At 56.7% G+C, this 19,797-nt stretch overlaps 1 protein-coding gene across 4 annotated transcripts in view; it reads left to right on the top strand.

The window, feature by feature from the left end:
• The window catches only part of PAX7 (paired box 7), a 107,535-nt gene that overhangs the window by 40,223 nt on the left and 47,515 nt on the right, over positions 1–19,797 (top strand). For all 4 annotated transcript variants that reach the window (XM_069575133.1, XM_069575132.1, XM_069575130.1 and 1 more), the window contains exon 5: positions 16,409–16,608. In XM_069575133.1, coding sequence (XP_069431234.1) covers positions 16,409–16,608 — 200 coding nt within the window. The remainder of the gene's footprint in view (positions 1–16,408; positions 16,609–19,797) is intronic.

Raw genomic sequence — 19,797 nt, 5'->3', positions numbered from 1 at the left:
CATGTAGAGAAAGAGGCGTCGGCCTGCGCTTCTTCCGCGCTGTCCCGGGCCTTGTCACTGCCCTCACCCACTGAAAGGGAGATGGGGGCAAAGGGGTCCAACCATGTGCTCAGACTCCTGGTGGCCCAGGTCCAAGCCCTGGCCAGCTGTGTGACCTTGGGTAAGTCACTGCCCCTCTCCGAGTCTTGTCCTTAGAATCAGTTCCATATCAGTGCCGCTTTGAGTCTCGTGGGAGGATGTCAGTTACGCGTGCCTAGCACAGCCCTTGGCCAGGTAAGACCATCGCGAGGGCCTGTTATTGCTGCTTCACCCTCATGGAGATTTATCCCCACTCGGTCCCCAGAGCTGGGAAGCTGGGAAGCCCAACCGCTTACCACCTCGAAGCATGGTTTTGCCCTCTGAGAACCAGTGTGTTTTCAGATTCCACTCCCTCCCTGCTGGTTTCACGGACCTAACCTATGGCTGTCCACGTTTGGGGAAAATAACATTATTTATTCTATCAAGATTCAGCAAACTGAGCCCAGAGCAATAATTGTCCCAGGGTGTGAGTAACAGGTTTTATTTTTATTGATCAAAAACATTATTTTTAATCAAAAACACATCAAACTAGAAAAGGCGTAAGCAGCAGGATCAAATTGGATTTTAACTCCTTTAAAAACAGGCTCCTCCAGCCACCCATTTCCAAAGGTGTTATTCGCAGGGAGACTCTCGCAGTCCAGGGTGGCCAAGGGGTTCGGTGGCAGCCGCAGAGGCTGTTTTGCAGCATCATTCAGACGGCGCGTTAGCATCTGGGCCACCTCCGAGCAGACCAGCCGTCTGGATGTGGATGGAGGGATTCAGTGGAGTACCTGTGTGTCGGTTTACGGAGCAGCGATCCTCCAGACCTCTTGGAACTGTTCAGCTGGCTAGCTGGGGCTTTCAGCGTGGTGCCAGGTGTCTGACGATGCATAAATACATCTCTAATGAGATCATTGTGCACGGTGATTCCAACCTAGTCACCAACGAGCACGTTGGCCTGAAAAGCAAGCCTTCGTCGGCATCTGTCGGAGCATTCCAAGTCATAGCAGAGATCTGAGCATGTTGGGGAGGGCTGTGCATTCGCTCCATAGATGTGCATTTATTCACTCATTCATTCATTCAGCAAATCTGTGTTGAGCTTTCTGAATGGGCCAGGCTCTCTTCTGGGCATTGGGGATTAAAGCAGTGAACAAAATCCTTGTTCTTCTGGAGCGGAAATAAATAACGACTCTCCAGATAATTCAAGCTGGGAGGCTGGAAGGTGGGCCAGGGAGGAGGCAGGTGTGGGGCAGGGTCCCTGACTTTGAAAACCATTTAAAGTCGCTGTTTGGGTGGGCGGCAGGCCTTTCCCCTGCTAGTAATAGTGCCCACCCGATTGCTGATGGTGAAGGGAGAGATGGTGGGAGAAGGAAGGGAGCTTAGGAAGGGAGACAGTGTAGCTAGAAGGAGCGGGAAGAGGCTGGGGTGGAGCTGGGACAGGCAGGGCCCTGTGTAGGGCTCCAGGCATGCCAGTGGTCTGTCCGGGGTCTGATGACCCAGCCACCATGGCAGGTCGCAGGACCACAGAGAAGAAAGTCCACCTGCTGAGCTGACCCCCTGGCTGGTCCTCTTCGGGCTAACCGTCTTCTCCCTTATCATTCTGAAAAAGACCTAGGGTTTCGGTGCCATGAGAGTCTGCGGTCTCTTTCAGCCTGTCTACTCCCATTCTGATAAGAGTAAGAAGACTTGTATGTTTTTCCGTTTCCCTGGAGCAGTGTGGTTTTTGTTTGTTAGCTGTTGTTACTTTTCTCTGAATTTCTGTGGAGCAATGGTTCTCAAAGCACAGCCCCCAGCAGCAGAGGTGGCGTGGCGTCCCCAGGGAACTTGTTGAAAATGCAGCTTCTTAGGCTCCACTTGCTGAATCAGAAACTCCCCTGGGCGACCCAGCAATCTCTGTTTCATATCTGAGTCCCCGATAGCTCAGTCGGTAAAGAGTCTGCCTGCCATGCAAGAGACCCCGGTTCGATTCCCAGGTCGGGAAGATCCACTGGAGAAGGGAGAGGCTGCCCACTGCAGTATTCTTGGGCTTCCCTGGTGGCTCAGCTGGTAAAGAACCCACCTGCAATGGGGGACACCTGGGTTTGGTACTTAGGTTGGGCAGATCCCTTGGAGAAGGGAAAGGCTCCCCACTCCAGTCTTCTGCCCTGGAGAATTCCATGGACTGTGTAGTCCATGGGGTCGCAAAGAGTCGGACACGACTGAGCAAGTTTCACTTTCCCGAGGATTCTGATGCGCTAAAGCTTGAGAACCACCCTTGTAGGCGCTGCTGGCAAGGGCGTTTGGTTTAAGTTTCCTTAAAATCCATTCGTTAGCTTTGGTGTGGGACCCACCTGGGCTGAAGGGAGGCTTTGCCACTTAGTATCTGAGCAGGTCTCCGCCCTTTCCTGAGCGTTCACCAGTGAGCCCCGGCTCCAAGAGATGACTGAGAATTTCATGCAAGGACGCCACGTGTGTTGACTTCCTGGCCCGGAGCAGACCCTGGATAAACCGTAACGCCCCTGCCCCTTCTGCCACTGGGTCACGTGATGGACGCGGACCACCAGAAAAAGGCGAGAGTGTTTCACAGGACAAACACTGTTCACTTTTGAAAGAAACCAACCCCACCAACTCTAAAAATAATGGAATCACAGCATCCCAGCATCTCAGAACCATGTGATGTTAGAGCCAAAAGAAGGGAAATTCGTCCTGCCCCCTCTTTTCTCAGGGAGAGAGACAGAGGCTCACAGAGGTCCCTGGCCCAGGTGGCACAGCCAAAGCCGCTGCTCTTCCCTCCACCGCCTTCCGGCCCCACCGCCTGCCTCCTCCCCTCCGCTGTCCTGCCTGCTGACTCATTTTGCGGGAGGAGCCCCAAATGAGCCCCAGCCGCTTTTTGCTGTTATCTTCTGTAACTGGACATCTCGTCCATTCCGTCCTCTGCTGTATCACCCAGAGCTGGTTCGGAAACTACACGTGTTCGACCCCTATGTGTTGAGTGGATGCTTTACTGTCTGGGTGCAGGAGCCTGGACAGAGAGAGAGGGTCCTGGGAAGCCCCTTGCCCTCGAGGCGGGTGAGTGACATCCTCCCGCAGACCCAGCAGCGTCCCAACCCCGGGACCCGGCTCTGAGCGGGTGTCTGCCTCGAGACCAAGTTTTCCCGGGCTGGGGCGTCCGCCTGACATGATACGTAACAGTAATTAAGAAATAAGCCGCCTTGCCCAGCTTCACAGCGATCATTTGGCTAAGTAACTACCATGGTCTAGTGCCTCAAAAATCACCATTAGGGTACGCTCCTTATGGCCATAAAATCTCTCGTTTTCTGCCTTTCATCAGCCTCCCCCTGCCATCTTCGCCTTGCTTTATTTATACATTCGTCCTCAAACAATGGCAATAAACTCTTTCCCAGAGTGTTGCAAATCAGAAATTTGTCCACATTTTTCCACCACCTTCCACTGTGGACCTGCTCTGCCTGGGAACGGCCCAGCCGGGCCAGCTGGAGGGGCTGGGCTGCCATAGATTGATGGGGGCACAACAGGATGAGGTTGCCGGGGAGCGAGGCTGGGGAGGGGCAGTGGGAGAATGCACCGTGAAAGGCCCGCTGCCCAGCGACCAGCCGGACACACAGGGGATGGGGAGAGGGGAGGGGGCGAGGCGGGGAGGGGGGGGCAGGGTTGGGAAGGGGGACGGAGGCGCGAGCCTGCCCACCCCCTTCCCCTAAGAGAGGGAGAAGGGTCCGGGACCACTGGCCAGGCAGCACGTGGTGTGCACCCCAGGGCCACGAGGTCCATCCTTCCTTACCCCCACAGGAATCAGATGATCTTGGGGCATCCCGTAGCCCACCCTGCACCCCCTCCTTAGCAGCCCAGTCCCCCCCTGAAGCTCCTTGCTACCCTCAACCACCAGCATTCTCTCATCTAGCCACAGATGCATGTCCCAAGCCCTACTGTATGCCAGGAGTTGTGCTGGGTTCCGGAGTGGGAAGTGATGCATAAATCAGATACCGTCCAGCCCCCTTCTCAGGCTCACTCTCAGAGACCCAGGAGGACCTCTGGCTTTCAGGGATGGGCAAAGGAGGCCCAGAGAGGGTTTGGGACTTGCCAGAGTCACACAGCAAGTTGGAGGTGAAGCCAGCCACACACAGGTCAGAGTTCCAATCTGGAAGCCCCCTGTCTTTTCAAACAGCTCACAGGCTCCCTGGGAACCCTGCTCTGGGTAAAGTAATAACCCCTCCTCCAGGTGTGGTCTCAGCTGCCTGTAGCAGGGGTGAGGTGGCGCGTCTGGAGGGACCCTCTTTATTTTAATCTGGAGTCCCCAGGGGCAGCGAGACGGGGAGACGGGACTCGGGTGGGGCCTCTGCTGCTGGTCCTCGGAGGGGGAAGTCTGTCCTGTTAGGTGGGTTCCCAGGTAAAGCTTTCTGTCTCCAGGGAGGGAGGCCAGCCTCCATTAAGCAACGTTAAAGGTGCAGCTTGTTTTCCCAGCGATCCTGGTTCACCTTCAAACCTGCGTCCTAGAATCAGCTCACAGCCCTGTCTGCCTCTAACAGAGTGGTTCTCTTCCAAAGGAGCGAGATTCTCAGAAATCCGCTTGTTTTCATGGTAGTGGACTTGAATTGCCTTGGCTTTTGTGTGTGGGGGGGCTGTGTCCCTTAATGTTCCATATGATGTTAGAATTTTCTGGGAGGCCCATTCACAGAAAGATGAGGGCGGGGTCAGATGGACACTGGACAGCCAGAAATGAGTCCTGAGGGGAAAGGGATCAGTCCAGGGTCCTGAGAGAGAACCTGTGACTCGGGGGAAACTTGAGTCGTTTCTCCTTGTTTTGCTGATGGCAAGGTCCATAGTGTTTTTGTTCAATTGACGGCTGCAGTTCGTATTGGATACTGTTATTAAGAACATTCTAGGAGAAGGCAATGGCACCCTACTCCAGTACTCTTGCCTGGAAAATCCCACGGATGGAGGAGCCTGGAAGGCTGCAATCCATGGGGTCACTAAGAATCTGACACGACTGAGCGACTTCACTTTCACTCTTCACTTTCATGCATTGGAGAAGGAAATGGCAACCCACTCCAGTGTTCTTGCCTGGAGAATCCCAGGGACGGGGGAGCCTGGTGGGCTGCCATCTATGGAGTCGCACAGAGTCGGACACGACTGAAGCGACTTAGCAGCAGCAGCAGAGTGATAGGAACACAGAGGTGTGCCCAGTCACCCCGCCCTGGGGTCATGCCCAGTTATAGAAGAAGAAATATGTCAATAGATTAGAACTTTAAGAAATCCCCAGTCTTATTGCGGAGGCATAACCTCTACTCTGGGGTGTCCCCAGCTTGATGGAGGAGACCTAGGTCCCATTCTCAAGCAGTTCAAATAAACCTCTTACAGACTGGATGAGAAGGCATATTCATAAACAGAACACAGGCCTTAAAACTTAATTGTTTGTCCCCAGCAGGAGTCAAGGCCACGGGGGGCAAATGGCACAGGGATTTCAGGAGGGTGTTCATGGTGTGGTAGTCATGGAGGGCTTCCTGGACTAGGCGGGCTTCAAGTCCGGGCTTGAAGGATGGGGGAAGTGGGATCTTAGGAAGCGGTGTGAGGGCAGCATCCCAAGCCTCTGCAGAGCATGGAGGCCTGGCCACAGCCTGCAGGGGGGCACGTTTGGGCCAGGACAGGGAGGACCCTGAACGCCAGGCTCACAAGGGCCACCTTGACGGTGAGGATGGGGCTTGGGCACAGGCTGCCCGGGCGCAGCCATCAGTCTGCTCCAACTCCTCCTGAGCCTCTCCATCCACAACACAGGGCTCAGGGAAGTGCTCGTCTCTTAGGGCTGCTCTGGGGCCACATGACTTGCTACAGGAGCAGCGCAGAGCCCCAACCACGGGCAGCTCTCTTCGAGTTTACTCTCCTGTGGCCTTCATGCAGTGGCAATAATAACTAACATATACTGAGCACTTAGTGTATACTTCTGCTATAGGAGGCTCTGTGTGGTCACAGAGCCCAGCCTTTGGGGTTCCATGAGCCCCGGGTTTAAGCCCTTTTTCCGGGCTGAGCCTGGAGGCAGGAGGATTGGTGGATGGAACCAGGCTCTGAAACCCCAGGTTCTCCACCCCACTTCCTGTGATGGCTTTCTAGCGGCTGCAGCTTTGAGGAGGGGGAGAGGGGAGTCAGGAGGTGGCGGAAGGGGGTCCGGCAGGCTTGGCTCCCTGGGCATATGGTCTTTTCACAGCAGCTTTGTGGGGCGCGGACGGGTGGCCAGGCTGCCTTTCCCTCCCTGCCATGCAGGGCGGCTGCATCTGGCTTGCCGGGGCCCCAGGTGCTGCCGTTTCCCCTTGGCTGGTTTTGAGGCCTCGCCCCGGGCCTCCCGGGCCAGCTTCCTGGGGGCCGGCCGCCCTGCTTGGCCCCTTTGGCCCTGCCAGCGTCAGTGCCCCAGCTGGACGGCTCAGCTGAGACCTTTGCACCCTCTCCTCTCCGTGGGCACCACGTGTGTCTGCGATGGCCCGTCCCCGGGGGTGGGATGCGGGGTCTGTGCGTGTGACTGTGTTTGTGCGAAGCCCCCAGTGTGGGAGGATAAGGAAGAAACGACAGAGGCATTCAGTCACTCATTCACGCGTCCCTTGTGCTTGGTGCTGGGCGAGCGTGCTTACCTCCAAGGACCGCTGGGATAGGTGGAGTTCTTGTATTCAGGCACCGGCAGTGATAACAGTAATAATTAATGTATATTGAGCACTTACTGTGTACATGGCAGTGTTATAAGCCTTGTCTTGCAGTAATTCAGCCAGTTTTCGTGTGTGACGACTCTGTGAGGTCTGTGCTATGGTTTCCCTCATTTTGCAGAAGAGGAAACTGTGGCCCAGAGGAGTGAAGCAGCTTTCCTGAGTTAGTGGGGGAGCAGGCTGTGATCACTGAGTCACGGGTGCCCAGTGGTGTTTCTCAAAGTTTCCATCTCTGCAGCTCCATCCGTACCCTGAGGGGCAGGTGGACGGCGTTTCTCCCAGTGGGCGGATGGGGAAATAGAGATTCCAGGGGTGCGAGTGACATATCCAGGGCCACACAGCAGGTTGAGGGCCGAGCCCAGAGGGCCGGCTCCCCACCTGCCAGGCTTCTGTCTGAATGAGAGGAGAGATGGCTCAGCTCAGCTCAGTCACCTACACTCCCGGAGCTCAGCCTCCAGACGGCTGTCTTCCCTTCTTCCCTGACTCGCATCACTGCCCCTGTTTTAGAAAGGATGAAAATGAGGCTAGAGGGTCAGTTACACACTCAACATCGACAGTGGTGGTGGGAGACAGACCCAGAATTCAAACCCAGGTCCATCTGACCCCACAGCTCCTATCCCGCCCACGTTCTCGCAGTGTCTGCAGCCTCGGTGACACTCCTTGAGAAGAGGCCCCATTGGCAATTCCCCCGTTAGAGCAAACTCTGTTGTCTGCCCAGCACCTACCTTCAGCTCACCCTCTTGCCGTAAGGAGGTGAACCTGCTTTTAAACTCTGTCCCCAGGAAGTCTTTGCCGACTGAGTGCCCTTGGCTCAGACAGCTCCAGCCCTTTACCAACTCTGTCTTCTCCTCTAAACATGATTTGTGCTTCACAATGTGTGGTTCACAATTCAGGGCAGCAGGATCTCTGGATCCATCATGAGGAAAAACATGGCCCTGAATTCTGGAACGGCAACAACACACGGCTATTTCCAGCAGTACTACTTCCTTCTTCCTGGATACGCCCCTTCCTGGCAGGAATGTACGAAGAGTGCCCTCTAGTGCCCGAGGACAGGGCTCTGCTGTGACCACAGAAACCACAGTCAGAGAATACCCCAACGGACACAATTTTTTATAACGCAAGTCATCTACCAAAGGGTCAGAGTTTTGTTTTGTTTTTGGAGTTTGCTGGGATTAGATGGACACTTCCCAGAGAAGAAGTTTTGTCACGATTTCCTCCCCTCCTTGAGTTGGCAGAGTGACACTGGGCGTCAGTCAGTCGCTGAGAAATAGCATGAGATTTGGAGTCAGATGCTTCCCTGGTGGCTCAGAGGATAAAGCATCTGCCTGCAGTGCAGGAGGCGTGGGCTCGATCCCTGGGTTGGGAAGATCCCCTGAAGAAGGAAATGGCAACCCACTCCAGTATTCTTGCCTGGAGAATCCCATGGACAGAGGAGCCTGGCGGACTACAGTCCACGGGGACGCAAAGAGTCAGACACGACTGAGTAACTTCGTTTCACTTGGAGTTAGATAGAACCTATTTGGATCCCCACGTCACCAGTGCCTCCAATCCCCTCAGGAGGCCTCTGGGAGAGCAGGACGGAAGTGAATCCATGTGGACAGTTTGGCTGAGCCCCAGCCACAAGGGCGCAGAAGCAGGCACTCCAGACTCAGATGGAGAGGTTGTGTCTGGAAGGCTTCCTGGAGGAGTGGTCCAAAACGGATGGCAGCTCACGCATGCTGAGCACTCACTTGTCCCTGGCACTTTCATGGCCTTAACAGACTCACTCATTTACTCGTTCAGTCATTCACCAAATATTCGGGTGTCCAGTTTATGCCAAGCCCTGGAGATTCAGCAGAGCAAACGCCCACCTGCTTGGAACTTGGACTCGAGTGATGACCAGGATGATGGAGGGGGTGGGGACAGGCAATGAAAAGGAACGTTTAGCACCTCTGACTGTGGTGCGCACTGTGGATAAACCGTAAAGGAAGGAAAGTGGCTCTTGGGGCAGGGGGAGGGGATTCCCATTATTTTCCATATTGACACACGTGAAGTGTGCAGAATCCAGGCAAACTGTGTCAGGGGCCTGTGCTTTTCAGTGCCCCCTCTTTGGTGGCCTGCTGCAAAGGGCAGGCCAGAAGGAGGGTGAGGGGGTGCTCCAGGCAGAGGGCACAGCCTATGCAAAGGCTGACAGTTGCTGTGGGAATCCGGGGAGAGATGGACAGACTCTGGGGCTGGACCGGGGTGGGGTGGCGGTGGGCTTGCAGATAAGAAGGACGCTGCATCTCCCGGTTTGGGTGCTGGGCTGGCTGCCTGGGAGGCGTGATGGGAGAGTGAAGGGGTTGTTAAGGACCCCGACGGTCTGCAGTCTGGATGCCTGGGTGGTGCTGAGACGGGTACCCCAGAGCAGTTTGGGCAGAGGAGGTGGACAGGGCGGGGGTCACTTCCAGGGAGGCATAACTTGGGGTCCGATCCCTGCCTCTGTCCACCCCCGGTCCCCCAGCCCCTTGTGAGCGGCCTGGCCTAGACCCCGCAGAGGGACCCTAGGAGCTGCGCACACCACGTGCTGGTCACAGCTGAGCAGTTCGCACAGAGGGACCGGGGGGGACACCCGCCGCGGCCCCTGCTCGCCGGCCCCCAGCTGAGCCATAAATGACTTTTCCATTTTCCGAGACCTGCGCCCAGGCCTGCTTGGTATTCAGGGACACCCAGCCCGCACTCGCCGGCTCTCGGCTCTGCCCGAATTACTTGATTAAAACGCATATCAACTATTATGTGATTCATTTCTCTGCCGCGGCTCCGGGCCGGCCTATGTTAAACTGTAATAAAGGTTGGGCTGGGAGGCTGCGTGGGTGGGGGTGGGGTGCTCAGGAGTGGGATGGGAAGGCATCTCTGAGTTGGGGGCAGGTGAGATGAGGACCCCAAGTCTCAGGGTCTCCCTGCTGCCTTCCGCAGATTTGGGATGAAAAGGATTTGGTTTGGAGGTGGTCGTGTCCCTCCTGCCTTCTGAGAGAGAGGTGGGTAGGTCCCGAAATTGTGACCATCCTGTTTCCAGACTTTTCCTTTGGCAAACGGGAGAACAGAGAAAGTTTGAAGGTTGGAGTAGGATTGAGCAGAAGGTGCCTTAGCTTTCATGATCCAAAATGGAATTCTCCATCACCTTGGAATTATAGCAAAGTTGGCTTCCACTGGGCTGGGAGTCCTGAGTCCTGGGTGGTCTTCCCGGCTTCAGTGACCTTGATTCCACCCACCATCTGTAAAATGGGGCTAATCCCGCCTGCTTGACCCTCTGTTGGGAGAGATTGTGTTGGAACATTGAAAGGGCCTGTAAACTGTGGAGTGCGTGTGCAAGGGGAGAGTGGTGACTACTCCAGAGTGTCAGTTTGAAAGGAACTCTGTGATCGTTTTGCTGACCCTTATCCATTTAAGAAGGCTTTACGGAGCCCCTGCTGGGTGCCAGGCCCCGTCTCTGCTGCACTCCTCGATCTCCTGGTCCAGTGGGACCGAGAGACCCAGCGACAGGCCAGCTTGACGTTTCCTGAGGAGCTCTGAAAGCTCCGAGGACGAGACACAAGTGAAACCAGCCTGGCCTGCATGGACCCAGAAAGACTTGCAGGGGAGGAGGGCACCCGCCAGCTGGGTTCTGCCGGATGAACAGGAGTGCACCAACGAAGGGTGAGGCGTTGTGAGTAGAGGGGGCTGGAATTCAAAGGCAGGGAGGCATGGGGCAGCCTGGCTGGGTCGTTTAGGAAGCTGAGAGCTGGACAGGGAGCGAGGGGTGAATCTGGACGTGTGGGCAGGCCCGAGGGTGGTGGGGCCTCACTGGCATAACTGAAGCCTTCCCAGTCAGCGGCTGTGAAAGCCAGGGAGCTTTGGAGGAGCGGGCAGAGGCTGGGGTCGAGAACCAGAGGGCTGCCCCCAGTAGTTTTCTGGCCACTTGCATCAGCCCGGCCTGGGCTGGACTCTGGCCGGAGCAGGCCTGTTGAGGCCTCTCCTCTCTTTTTCTGTCCTTGGGCTGCTCTCCAGTCACACGGAGCTGTCTCCCTGTTTTACGGCCGTCTTGGCCCCAGCCCACCTGGGAGTAGTGCTCCTCCAGCAGATGGGAAGTCCCCAGTGCAGGGGGGACGCCTCCTCCATCAGATGGGAGTCTCCTGAGACAGAGGCCATTTCACCCTCCTAAGATTGGGAGGGCTCCAAGGGAGGAAGTGTATTGGACTCCCCACCTCCCTACGTGAGACAGGATCTGGGGACCCAGAGAGAGGGTCCCTCACAATATTCCTTGCCTGGGGTCACCTCCAGACCCATTCCAGGCTCTGTCCTGCCCGCTGTGGGGCCTGTCCACCCACAGCTGCTTCAGAGCCGGAGAGGAGGAGGAGCCGAAGCTGCCTGGGAGACTGCTCCCCTGCGGCCCGCCCCCCAAATCCAGCCTCTTTAATGGATGCAAGCCCATGCCCATGCTTTCCACGTGTCCCCGTCCCCATGCTGACGGCCCAGGCTGCACCCAGAGGCTTTCAGTGTGTGGCTCTCAGCTCCAGCCAGCAGGGCCTCTCTGTGGCCACGTCCACCTAATCCTTTGGATTAATTTACCTCAGAGGCTCAAGGGTTCCCAGGGGTGTGGATGGGGAGGGGCAGCATGCGGGAAACCGAGGTGAGGTGGTGGCATCTGAGTTCTTTGTGTCCCTCCTCTCGGTTCAGTGGGACCTAGAGCACCAGACACAGGCCAGCCTGCTGTCTCCAAGGAGCTTTGAGGGCTCCGAGGACGAGTGGAGAAACCAGCCTGGCCTGGGTGGGCCCAGGAAGGCTCGCCAGGGGAGGACTTTACCCTGTGGGCTCTGCTGGGTGAGCAGCAGTGCCCTGAGCCTCCCTTTTCTCTATCATCATCATCAATAATAAATAGTAATAATAGTAATCCTTCATGTGCCCTTTACAGGCTCCAGGTTCCTCTGAAAGTCGTTATTTCATTCTGTTCTCAGAGCAGTCCAGGGAGGGACGCAAGGATGTAGCACTATCCTCGTTTTTACCTCTGAGACAACACAGGTCCAGAGAGTGGAGGCAACATGTCCAAAGCCACGCAGCAAGGGAGGAGACAGACCTGAGAATCCAGGTGTCAGGCCTCCCAGGAAAGGACTCTGGACTAGACCAGAGCTGCCCCGGGGGCCCTGCAGACCCCCTCCCAGTGTGTCTTCCTCCCCATCCCTCTCCTGGAACGAGCGTGGCTTACTGGTGGTGCGGCCTCTTTCGAGTTACTGACCCACTGTGCTCCATTTCCCTGTTTGTGAAAGAGCCACCAGTGCACTTCCTAGGTCTGTGTGAGGCTGGCACACAGAAGAGTGAGACAGACCTAACGTACGGTGGGAGATCCTCCCCCGGGAAGGGCCGAGAGGAGGTGGGAGATCCTCCCCCGGGAAGGGCCGAGAGGAGGTGGGAGATCCTCCCCCGGGAAGGGCCGAGAGGAGGTGGGAGATCCATCCCGGGGCCTAAGTCACAGGCCCCAGCCCCACTCTCCAGAGCTCTCCCTGCATCTCCTGGCCTTGCTCTCCCAACTCAGCATCCAGAAGGTTGTCACGACAACTACCAGCATCCTACTGCGACCCCTCCATTCTTTTCTCTTTTTTAGAGTGATCGTATTTTTGTCTCTTTCATTTACATTTACTTATTTTGCCTGTGTGGGATCTTAGTTCCCTGACCAGGGATTGAACCCCCACCCCATGCTGTGGAAGCATGGAGTCCTAACCCCTGGACCTCCAGGGAAGCCCCCGGGTCTTCTCAATCAGCAGAGACCTGTAGGGGCCTGCTCTGCCTTTCCAGGCCTAGGTTTCCACCCGGGTGTCTCTCTGGGCCTGTGAAGTTCCCAGATCTGTGCTGAGTAAGGGGCAGGAAGGACAGGGAGACGAAAGGAGAAATAAACGCAGAATTCCACGAGTCACCTAGAAAGCCTGAAGTCATTGGGATGGCAAGGCTCTGAGGCTGGGCAAGGTCTGGTATCAGAAGTACCTTGAACCTATCCTGCATTGGTCGTTTGCTGATTGCGTGCATGACTTTGATTCCAGCCTGCCCTATTATTAAGGAATATTCTACTCGGTACAAAGGTATCTTTAAAAACTGAATTCAAGGAAACTGATCTTCTTGTAAAGGGAATACACGTATCACATCCTAAAAACAGATGCGTGTGTGCAAAGTCTCTTCAGTCGTGTCTGACTCCTTGTGACCCCATGGACCATAGCCTGCCAGGCTCCTCTGTCCATGGGATTCTCCAGGCAAGAACACAGGGGTGGGTTGCCATGCCCTCCTCCAGGGGATCTTCCCCACCCAGGGATGGAACCTGCATCTCTTGTGTCTCCTGCAGTCGTGGGCCGGTTCTTTACCACTGGCGCCACCTGGGAAGCCCACAAACAGCTGGGACCCATACAAACGAATACCCTGAAAACAACTGAGGTCATTAAATTCTACCAGAGACTAGTGTGGGCAGAAAGAACTTGAAGCCTGTCCTCTCCTTGTTAAAGAGAGACCAATAGTGCTAAAGACATGCTGTTGTTTTGGGTGGCCACCAGCCCTGTGTGGTGATGTAAGTTTGCAGGAGAATGAAATAACATGAAAAACTCAGATCTTGTGCTAGACACATTTCAAGTGATCAGAACCACAGGCGGCTGATACTACCATATGGAACGGCACAGACCTGGAACATTTCCACATGACAGAAAAGTTGTGTTGGATGGCGCTGCTCTAAACTGAACTGAGACTTAATCAGGCTGGAGATTCTCCCACGACAGGGCTGTGCCTCCTCCATCAGACTGGGGCTCGCATCTCCTCCCCAGCCTGACCTCACAGCTCCAAGTTCAATCTCTGCCCGTAGGCGTTGCCCCGGGCAACCCTGCTCCTCATCTCAGCTGCTGTCCTAGCCCAAAGTCCCCAGGAGAGGACAGAGCCGGTTGTCCCATTCCCTGTCTGCGGGCCGGCCTCCCTTCCTGCCAACCTCTGCTTCCTCCTTCTGAGGCCCCAAGGGCCCTCTCTCCTTGTCAATGTCAGAAAACTGAAGCTATGCAGTGAGTTGCAGGAAATGAATCCTTGGGATTAGTTGTATTTGGCTCTGAGCCCCAGCCATGCTGGGGAAGGCACCCCAGATGCCACCTGTGCCCGTCGAGGCCCCCTCTCAGTGATGGGGAGCTGAGCAGCTGGGAGAGGGCAGAGGGAGGGGCTGGACCCACCCCAGGTCCTTGCCTTTAGGGCTGAGACAGGCAGCGATGAAGGCACATCTCCCTTGCCGTTGGTTCCTTGCTACGTAGCGTCATCATCGGTGGCCAGTGAAAAGCAGGGATGACTTCCCAATGGCCATGTTGGCTAAGTCCCTTCAGTCCTGTCTGACTCTTTGTGACTCCCTGGACTCTAGCCCACCAAGCTCCTCAGTCCATGGGGTTCTCCAGACAAGAATGCTGGAGTGGGTTTTCATTTCCTCGTCCAGGGGATCTTCCTGACCCAGGGATCGAACGCAAGTCTCTTATGTCTCCTGCATATCGGGGGCTACCACTAGCGCCACCTGGGAAGATGGCCATGTCAGCAGGATGGAGGATAGGTGATCTGGGGGAAAAGGGGCTTTGCCCAAGACCTGTCAGCCATGGGCGCCGCCCCACTATAGCTTCACCCCCATGCCCTTTGACGCGCCAGACCTCTGCACACACTCTTCCCCCGGCCTGGAAGGCCTTTCCTTCACCTTCAGTTGCCGTCTAAGAAGCTGCACTGGGTGTTGTGTTGTTTTCAGGGTTGGGAGAAGGCTGTCCCTTGTGGGAGGAGCCTCGACCGATTCGGGTCAGCAACCTTTGAGGCCGTTGGTAGGAACAGGACGGGAACCAGGAAAGCAGGGCCTGAGTGTGGATCTGGATGCTCACTGAGACTGTGGGCGCTTCGGTTGCTTCTCTGTGACTCAGTTCCTCCCGTCTGTAGTACAGGCGCATGCACGCTGAGGCTCTGAGGCTCGACTCAGGCTATCTCCCAGAACATGGCCTGCATGCATAGTCTGTGCGTGGCACACGGCTGGTGCTGCGTCAGTGCTCCGCAGGGGGGAAGGAGAAAACATAGCATCCTTCCAGGAACACTGAAGGTGGAGATGGAAAAGGAGGGAGAGGAAAGCGAAGCAAGGAAAGGGAGACGCAGGCGTGGGGAGAGGGGATCGTCCCTGCGTGCTTCCCCGCCTCTCATCCTTGGCCTCCTCTTCTCGCCAGCCCCCTTCTCCTCGCCCCCTCTAGGGCCCCCAGGACTCCTGAGGGCGCGGTCTCAGAGCCCCAGCATGCCCCTTGCTAGCATTCCTTATGCCAGATCAGGGACGGTGAGAGGCCCAGGCTTTGTGGGCAGAGTCAGTTCAGTCCCCAAGGTATGTTCAGCCCTGACTGTTGAGGAGCTTGATCAAGCCCTTCCTGCTGCCTTCCTCTCCCAGACGCAGAACAGGAGTAGGTCCCTGGCCTGACAGCCCATCCAGAGTCAGGACGTGGGCTGGCCCCAGACCCCCGAGCTCTCTCTGCAAAGGAAGCAAAGGCCTTCACCCACCCCTGGGCTCCAGGGTGGAAATTACTGGGGATGATGCCGGGGGGGTGGGGCGGCGGGGAGTCATAGTCATTACCCAGATCGCCAGGCGAGGTCTCCCCCTCCAGCCTGGAAGATCACTCAGTGATCCTGGAACGGCGCAGCAAGGGCCTGGGTGTGGAAGTCACGTAGTCTAAACCTTTCATGGCGAAGAATGGGGAATCCGAGACCCAGGGTCAGAGTGCAAGGCATCTGGGGGAGAAGCACGCCTGGAACCTGCGCTCCCTGGCTGCCAGCCCGGGCACAAGCGTCTGCCCACTTCCTCGGTCCTTGCCTTTCTTCCTGCTCCCCTTTCACTTAGGTTCTGCAGTGTTTTCCCAAAATGCGATCCCGTCGTCGTCTAAGTGATCGTCGTTTAAAGAATATTAAACTGTAAGCAAATTTCAAAAAGAAAACAAAAGTCCTGTCATCCTGAAGGCTCGCGTTTGTTCATCTGTTGAGTGTGGTGTTCCACAATGTGCTATGCGTGCTTTCTCCAAAAGTGGGTTTCGGCTCTGCACACTGGTTTATGCCTTGCCTTCTAAAAGTCACGTTGATTGAGGTACAGTGAATAAATGGGAAAAATTCTCCCCCTTTTGGAGAGTTCAGTTCTAGGAATTTTGACAAATGCATCCCCCGAGTCCTATTCCATGTCCATCCTTTCACGTCAGTGGTGATAACCTAAATGCCCAACTACAGGGTGCTTTTTTTTTTTTTTAATGGCTGGACCGTAAGGTATTTAACCAGTCCCCTAGGGTGGGCAGGGAGGAGAAGGCAATGGCACCCCACTCTAGTACTCTTGCCTGGAAAATCCCATGGATGGAGGAGCCTGGTGGGCTGCCGTCTATGGGGTCGCAGAGTCAGACACGACTGAAGTGACTTAGCAGCAGCAGCAGCACAGAATCCCCACTCCTACTCCAGGGGCCCACTAAACCCCCTGACCCTGGCCACGCCCTCTCTCAACCTCAACTGGGAGGTTGCCTCCCAGTCTTTGCTCTGATAAACAGCGCCGTGAGGGACGTCCTTCCTGTACTCAGAGGGATCTGACCCTCAGTGCTGTGGAGGCCTGAAGGTGGGCACACAGCTCCCGTCCATCTCACTGGGCCCCCGCCCTCTCCTGCCCTCTCGCTTGGCTGTAGGGAACCGTCTGGATGAGGGCTCAGACGTGGAGTCAGAACCCGACCTCCCTCTGAAGCGTAAGCAGCGCCGTAGTCGGACCACGTTCACGGCCGAGCAGCTGGAGGAGCTGGAGAAGGCCTTCGAGAGGACCCACTACCCAGACATCTACACCCGAGAGGAGCTGGCGCAGAGGACCAAGCTGACCGAGGCGCGCGTGCAGGTGAGGGGCACCGGGGCCTTGTGCTGCGGGCGCCGTCTGGACGGGCTTCCCCGGCGGCTCCGTGGGAAAGAACCTGCAGTGCAGGAGCTGCAGGAGACCCGGGTTCGATCCCTGGGTGGGGAAGATCCCTGGAGGCGGGCATGGCCACCCACTCCCGTATTCTTGCCTGGAGAATCCCAGGGACAGAGGAGCCTGGCGAGCTCCAGTCCACGGGGTCACAAAGCGTCAGACACGACTGAGCAACTAAGCGTGCGCCACAGCACACACATCATCTGGAGACCAGGATTGAGAGAGGGCGTGGCCAGGGTCAGGGGGTTTAGTGGGCCCCTGGAGTAGGAGTGGGGATTCTGTGGCAAGTGGTCCAGGGACTGTGTGGACAAGTAATGCCCCCAGCACTTGGTACAGAGTAAATGGGCAGCAAACGTTAATCGATTGGCTAACCAATCCTTGGACAGCCCCAGGGAAGCCAGGAGGGGCTGGGAGGACCAAGAACTTCAGGAAGATGAAGGAAGGAGGGATGGAGGGAGAGACAGAAAGGGGGAAGAGGAAAGGGCAAGGGAGGGAGGAAAGAAGGGCATTAGTTCAGCCACAAGAGAGGGGGCTCAGGAAATAGAAGCACTTCCAAATCTCTGAGGAGGGGAGGAAAGATTCAGGACAAAACTTTCCAGAACAGACCTAGCTTCCTAGGATGGGTAATGAGTTTCCTGTTATGGGAAGCATGCAAGCTGCCTGGACGCATATTCTTGGCCAGTTAGAAGCATCCGGGGAAGTGTGAGCAGACTTTAAACACCCTGTGGTCATCCACACCCGCTAAGCGCCTGGTGCCCGATCAGTGGGCCTGCGGAAGGTGGGGCACAGGAAGAGCCATGTCTGTTTAGGGTTCAAGGCCTGCAGTGGGGATGGGGGAAGGACCCGCCTCCTCTCCCCAAGCTGAGTTCTCAGATTGCACGATGTCTGTAGTTCCCTAAGTCAGAGCCTCTGGGGGCCTGGCTGGGTCAGGGGGGCGGGGAGGGGCGGAGGAGGAAGGGAGGCTGATGAACAGCTCCTGTGGGAGCCCGTCTTGGCCTGGCCCCTCCGTGAACGGGGAGCTGAGTCTGCCGAGGGGCCAGACTGGGCTGCTCACTGGGGGCTCTTCTGTCTTATCCGAGAGGGATCCGAGAGTTCCTGTCGGCCATCTACCTTGTGGCCGCTGCTGGGGGTTCCTCCCACGGGACCCCAGGGAACCTCAGAGCCCCTTGTCAGGCCAGGCTGGCCACTCATCGCAGGCACAGTCACTGAGAAGTGATGCGGTGCCGGGGGTGTGTGTGCAGAGCTCAGGCCTGTGCACACCAAGCCCAGGCTCTCTCCTTCTGGGAAGGAGAAATGGACTCAGCCTGGCATTTGAAAGCAGTGATGTGCCAGAAGCAAACGGGCATTTGAGCACTCCGGGGACCAGCATACCTCCCTCTGCCCACCACACCCCTCCTGGAGTGGGGGGCCCTGGGCCGCCACGCAGGGAGACCCTGGGGGGTGCAGATGAGCGGCCGCAGCCAGCTTGGCTCATCCCAGCCCCCGCCCCTCAGGGTGACACCCGAGCTGCCGGCCGGGCCTCCCTCCTCCGCCTCTGATCCCCCTGCAGCTGTTCTCCTGGGCACATTCCTGGGTGCTTTCTCATTCCCACGTCTGGCGGCCACGGCTGCTTCCCACCACCTTGAAGCCTGACCGCTCCTTGTAAAACGTCCTGGCTGTCAGGGCAGTGCTTTTATTGGCCCAGGGGACTCAGAAACAGGTGCCACTCAAGGTCTGAGGGTGAGGGGGCGCTGAGAGCAGGGGGAGCAGCAGAACGCAGGCACATCCCCGGCGCGGGGGCCAAGGCAGCCGTGTTCCACGTGCTGGTCCCCTCGCAGACCCTCAGTGCCCCAGGGCGGGGCTGGCTCTCCCCCGACTCGTGGCCTGAGAACTGGGCCTGATCACAGCAAAGAAGGGATCAATGCACGTTGAGTTTTAAAGAATGAACAGACTGACCGCCCCCCAAATCAAGACAGGAATAATAGAGCATTTGGCCTGGAGAGGAGAAGGCTTGGAGGATGCAGTTGCTCTGAGAGGCCCTGGAGCGGGGCTGGGGAGGGGGAGACCAGGAGCCGCAGGCTGGGTTCCCACTGGTTTCTGCCTCTGATCAGCTGTATCACCCTCAACAGATCAGTTTCCTTTCCTGAAACTTAATCTCTCCTCTATAAATAAAGGGGCCAAACTGAATGAGCATGAAGGCTCCTTAAAGTTCTAGGGTCCTGGCTTACTGACAGTCAGAGCCGCCTCGGGAGGTGCTGAGATCATCATCACCAGAAGTGTTCAAGCTGAAGTGCGATGTCCGGGGGATGGGAGGCCCCAGTGAGAGGGTTCCTGCTGTGGACAGGGCGGCCTGGGGCCTGAAGCCCTCTGAGCTCTGCTTAGATCTTAGGGCTGGATGCTTCTGCGGTCTTGGCCTCTGATTCTAAGAGCCTATAGTTCAGGGGTCTGGCAGTCCTGTGCGTTTCAGGGGCACTGGGAGGTGCCAGAGGGTTCAGATGCCTTGGTGCTAATTCCAGCTCCATCACTTACTCCCTCGCCCTTGGTTTCCTTCTCTGCAAAACAGAGATGATGGTAACAGGGTCTGCTTCGTTCCGAGGACTAAATGATAACATGTAAACAGGCTCACACAGAGTCAGGAAGTACCCTGAGTAGGGGCTGTGATTATTAAAGTTCACCTATTCTTGGTGGGCCCAATTCTGGCCACCCTCGCACCTCCAGGCTTATTCATGTAGCAGTCACACTGGGCACCTCCTGTGTGCCAGGTGCTGTTCTAGGCACCAGGGACCTGGCAGACAGAAAGCCCCGCTGTCACAGGGCTGGCGTCCAAATCGGCAAGGAAGCCGGTAGGCGCAGCTCAGGCAGGACCTCGTCACTCGTGTCTCACCGCTTCTGCCTCCCCTCCAGCCCTGCCCGCCAGCAGAGGGTCAGGCACCTCCCTCGGAAACCCACAGGGCACTGTGTGGGGTTATATGGTACCCCCAGTGCGGAGATGCCCATCTCAGTCTGCAGGAAGCCCCACCACTAGGAAGGGTGGGAAAGGGGCGCGAGGCAGGACACGTGCCTGGCGACCGGTGACTCCTTTCCCCGGAGGGGTCTTCATTTCTAAGCATCTGGGGGCCCGACCCCCACCTCGCAGACATC

The sequence above is a fragment of the Ovis canadensis genome, chromosome 2 (genome assembly GCF_042477335.2).
Source record: "Ovis canadensis isolate MfBH-ARS-UI-01 breed Bighorn chromosome 2, ARS-UI_OviCan_v2, whole genome shotgun sequence".
In the NCBI taxonomy this organism is placed as follows: domain Eukaryota; kingdom Metazoa; phylum Chordata; class Mammalia; order Artiodactyla; family Bovidae; genus Ovis; species Ovis canadensis.
The sequence above is the reverse complement of the archived record's forward strand: the minus strand, read 5'-3'. Positions and strand labels throughout refer to the sequence as shown.